At 28.9% G+C, this 5015-nt stretch overlaps 1 protein-coding gene across 1 annotated transcript; it reads left to right on the top strand.

Moving 5' to 3' along the window:
* The first annotated feature begins 1335 nt into the window (after positions 1 to 1335).
* Positions 1336 to 2015, top strand: LOC139841678 (uncharacterized). Its single transcript, XM_071831881.1, has 2 exons — positions 1336 to 1365; positions 1494 to 2015. Exons 1-2 carry the CDS (start codon positions 1336 to 1338, stop codon positions 2013 to 2015), a joined length of 552 nt encoding a protein of 183 aa, XP_071687982.1.
* Positions 2016 to 5015: the final 3000 nt, after the last annotated feature.

Raw genomic sequence — 5015 nt, 5'->3', positions numbered from 1 at the left:
CACTCCCAACCCTAAGTAAAATCTAAAAAGTTTTAAAATTTATCAAATAACTTCTAAATATATTATTAATAAGTCTATAAGTTATAAAACTCATTTTCGGATAACCGTTTATTTTAAAATCACATAAGTTCCTTTTTAACTCGTTTACTATCAATCAATACGACAATTGAGCGTTACCGTTGTTTACTAAATAACTTCGAAATCACAAAATATATTTTCAATATACTTTTTATGTATATATATATATATATATATATATAGATTTATTTTATTAATAAATTTTATTATCTCTTATATAATTTTATAATTTAAATCATATATTATATTATATTAAACTATATTTCAAGGTATTATATATATATATATATATATATATATATATATATATATATATATATATATATATATAGATTTATTTTATTAATAAATTTTATTATCTCTTATATAATTTTATAATTTAAATCATATATTATATTATATCAAACTATATTTCAAGGTATTATATATATATATATATATATATATATATATCTATATATATGTGTGTGTGTGTGTGTGTGTTTATTTATTTATAAGTAATAGTTCGTGAATCGTCGGAAATGGTCAAAGGTTAACTGAATCATCTTAACAGTTCAAAAATTTTAAGACTCAACATTACAGACTTTGCTTATCATGTCAAGATCATATAAAGATTTAGTTTAAATTTAATCAGAAATTTCCGGGTCGTCACAGTATGACAGAGTGGTATCAGAGCCAGGTTGTTATAGAGAACCAGGATTGCATATTATGTGTGCCTTATGTGTTAGTTAGGGTGCCTTAGCAATCTTTAGGACTATAACTTTTCCTGACTTAGTTTAAGTGCCTTTCTTATTTTTCTATATTCTTGCCTTAGTTTTAAGTGCATTTAGTTGTTCATATTTCTGCCTTAGTTTTTAGTGCTTCCTTATTATACGTTTCTTTATATCTTGCCCTTGTATCTTTCCTTAGCATCCCACTCGATACCATGCTTCCTTTCCTAAGGATGTCATTTATGACTTCTGAATTTCACGACATTTTCCATGTCATTTATTACGGTCATGTACATAACATTATTGTTATAATGCATACCGTGATGCCTTGGTTTGCGAACCAGAAAATGTCCTTCTAAACTCATGAAGATTCTCTCCGTGCAATATTTAGTGCATTGGGAAACGCTTTAGGTTATGAACTCTTTAAACGGCAATTGAGCTTTAAGTCCTTAGAAAGTTTTCTAATAAATAAAAATTCTGTAGTTTCATCACATATCCTGACCCTATGGAGTGACCTTGGAATGGAAGTTTGAATTAGTGAAACATAATGACGCCTGATCAACGTGATTATGTTATGGTAATTTATATAGAAATTCCAATATCATGACATACGGAATAGAAAGTGAATCAAAGAAAAATTTCCAAGCCACTTATTCGAAAATCTCAATGTGATTACATGAAGGGTAATCATCATCTGATTTGAAGATATGCGAAGAACTCGTTTTAACCAAACTACCTCATACTTATGAGTACATTGACTTATTGCCGATCAAGTTACGAAGTTTCGATGTATTTATAATGGATTGTTTAGCCCCATTGAGAGCGAGAATGCTATGCTTCGATAAAACTATTAGTATTCCCCTAGAGAATGGTGAAACTCTAGTCATTCAAGGTGAAAAGGGTGGTTCCAAACTCAATATCATTTCATGCATCAAAACCCGTAAGTATCTAATGAAGAGATATCAAGCCATATTGGCTCATGTGAAGGAAGTCGAACCGGAAGAGAAACGCATTGAAGATGTACCAATGGTTAGAGACTTTCCCGAAGTATTTCCTGAAGGACTCCCTGGTCTCCATCCTCAACGACAAGTCGAGTTCCAGATCGATTTGACCCCGGGTGCTGCACCTATTGCAAAGGCACCATACCGCTTAGCTCCACCTGAGATGAAAGAATTATCCAAACAACTCCAAGAACTTTTGGAGAATGGTTTCATTCATCCTAGCTAGCCCCCATGGGGAGCACTCGTTCTTTTTGTCAAGAAGAAAGATGGCACGTTGAGGACGTGTATTGATTACCGTGAACTCAACAAACTAACCATCAAGAACCGTTATCCATTCCTGTGTATTGATGACCTATTTGACCAATTGCAAGGATCAAACATCTATTCGAAGATTGATCTTAGGTCAAGTTATCATCAACTGAGAGTCAAGGAAGTTGATGTTTCTAAGACTGCTTTCCGAACTCTTTTGAACACTATGAGTTTCTTGTCATGCCTTTTAGTTTAACCAATGCTCCTGCTGTATTCATGGATCTTATGAATCGTGAATGCAAACCTTATCTTGACAAATTCGTGACTGTCTTTCATCGATGACATCTTAATCTATTCCAAGAGCGAGAAAGAGCATGAGCAACATCTTCGATTGATTCTAGAGCTCTTGAAGAAGGAACAACGGTATGCCAAGTTTTTCCAAGTGTGAATTTTGGCTGCGAACCGTATAATTTCTTGGGCATGTACTTGATAGTGAAGGAATACATGTCGATCCTATAAAAATCACCGTTATACAGAAATTTTTGAGAACTAATCTTGGATGAAGCCCATAAGCCTAGATATTCTAGTCACCCAGGCTCTAGTAAAATGTATCACGATGTGAAGAAGTTTTATTGGTGGCCTCATACGGACGAAAATTTAGATCCCCACTGTAATTAAGTGTAAACTTTGCTTTAACAAAACGTTGACCGAATGGTGATTTTTAGTCAACACTTCCTGTTAATTAAAGTTCATACATTTCACATCTCGAAACTTAAAAAGTGTCTGGCTGATGACACACTTGTTATTCCATAGGATGATATCCGCATTGATGATAAAATGCATTACGTTAAAGAACCGATAGAGGTTATGGATCGTGAGGTTAAAGGCTTGAAACAAAGTACTATTCCTATTGTTAAAATCCATTGAAATTCACGACGAGGCCCCGAGTATACCTGAGAACGTAAAGACCAAATGAAGCGAAAATATCCTCATTTTTTCTCAAACGCTGATGCATCCGAGAAGTCTACCTGAAACTTCGGGCAAAGTTTAAATTAACAGGGATGTACTATAACAACCCTCATTTTTCCATTCTGAATATACCAAATTACCTTTAGGGTTTCATTGTCCTATTCTGTGTATTATCAGTAGGGTTGTTTGTATTATCAGTAGGGTTGTTATTCAGATATAATAAGTGACCAAGTAATTAAACGCTCTGTAAATTAATGCTTGTAATTAATAACCTGAAACCTTAACCTCAGATATTAATTAATACCCTAATCTTATAAACCCTAACCCTAATATAAAATTTATAATATAAACTATATGTAAAATTAAATGTGACATTTATATAAATTAAAAAGCTAAGGAGAACTAAGTAAAAATTAATAAAATACATGGACTAATAACTAAATGATTAAATAAATTGTATTATAAATAAATGTAACCTTTATAAAAAATATATAAATTATATAAATAAACGTGTAAATGCAGGAAAAAAAAATATATAAATAATAGGTATAAATAAAATTGGGTCGGTTTATAAAAAAAAAAGGGAAAAGACTTGATCATTAAGTAATCCTTGATCTTTAAGTAATTAGATTGCGTTTAGGACTCTAAAAACTCAACTATTTAAACCCTCATGTATCCCAAATATTTGAAAACTTTATCCCAAATTATTTGTGACTTAACCTCCAAGTTCACTATCCTAAATTTAAAAGAATTCATATCCCAATCTATCTCTAAGTTCTAAAGCTTTCATGGAGAATTTGAAGTCCATCCTAATTGCTAATTCCTACTCTACATAAACCCCTTCACATCATCATTCATTCATCCATCCATCATTCAAAAAATAATAATAATAATAATAATAATAAGATTGTTAAAGTTAAAAAAAAAGTATTATGGTTAAGTATTAATAATTTGTTAATTATTAAGAATGAGGATTATGGTTAGTAAGATTAGGGTTAATGGTAGAATTTTATGATTATGATTAATTGTAATAATAAAAGGTTATGAGATAAACTAGAAAATAATTTAGTAAATAAAAGTTATGATTTTATGTGCATGAGTTTTGATTAGTAAGTAGTAATGATAATGATACACATGGATGCATGCGTGCATACATACGTATGTACATGTATATATTGTAGGTATATGTGTGTGTATATATATGTAAGTATATACATGCGTGTATATGTATATGTATATGTGTATGTATGTATGTGTATATGTATTAGGTATATATTATAAGAAATTTCAAAAAGATGATAAGTAGTTATATGTATATATGTACCACCTTTACACTAATATATATGTAACACATACATATAATATATACATATATATCATATAGCTATAAACGCATATATGTATAATAGTAATAAAGAATATATATATATATATATATATATATATATATATATATATATATATATATATATATATATATATATATATATATATATATATACGTATCATATAGGTGTATTTATATATAACATATAATGATAAGGTTACATAATAGTTGATTAATTAAAGAATAATATTATTATTAGTATAACTTATAAACTTATCTATATAGTAACACTTAATTACACTAAGTATATTATCACACACACATATATATATATATATATATATATATATATATATATATATATATATATATATATATATATATATATATATATATATATATATATATATATATATATATATATATATATATATATATATATATATATATATATATATATATATATATATATATATATATATATATATATATATTAAGAACATTAATAATTTGTTATGTGTATACCTTTAACGTGAAGGATATAATTAAAGATAGCGTACAAAGACTACAAATATCACTGCTACATGTGGCCTAGGGTGGTCCTTGTTGCGTTATGAGAACTGCTTGTGGATTTCGAATGCCATGACTTAGATTCTGGTCAAGAATCCTGGGCGCCCGGTA

Source organism: Rutidosis leptorrhynchoides, chromosome 4 (genome assembly GCF_046630445.1).
Source record: "Rutidosis leptorrhynchoides isolate AG116_Rl617_1_P2 chromosome 4, CSIRO_AGI_Rlap_v1, whole genome shotgun sequence".
NCBI classification, from domain to species: Eukaryota; Viridiplantae; Streptophyta; class Magnoliopsida; order Asterales; family Asteraceae; genus Rutidosis; species Rutidosis leptorrhynchoides.
Note: the sequence above shows the minus strand (reverse complement) of the source record. Positions and strands in the feature narration are given on the sequence as shown.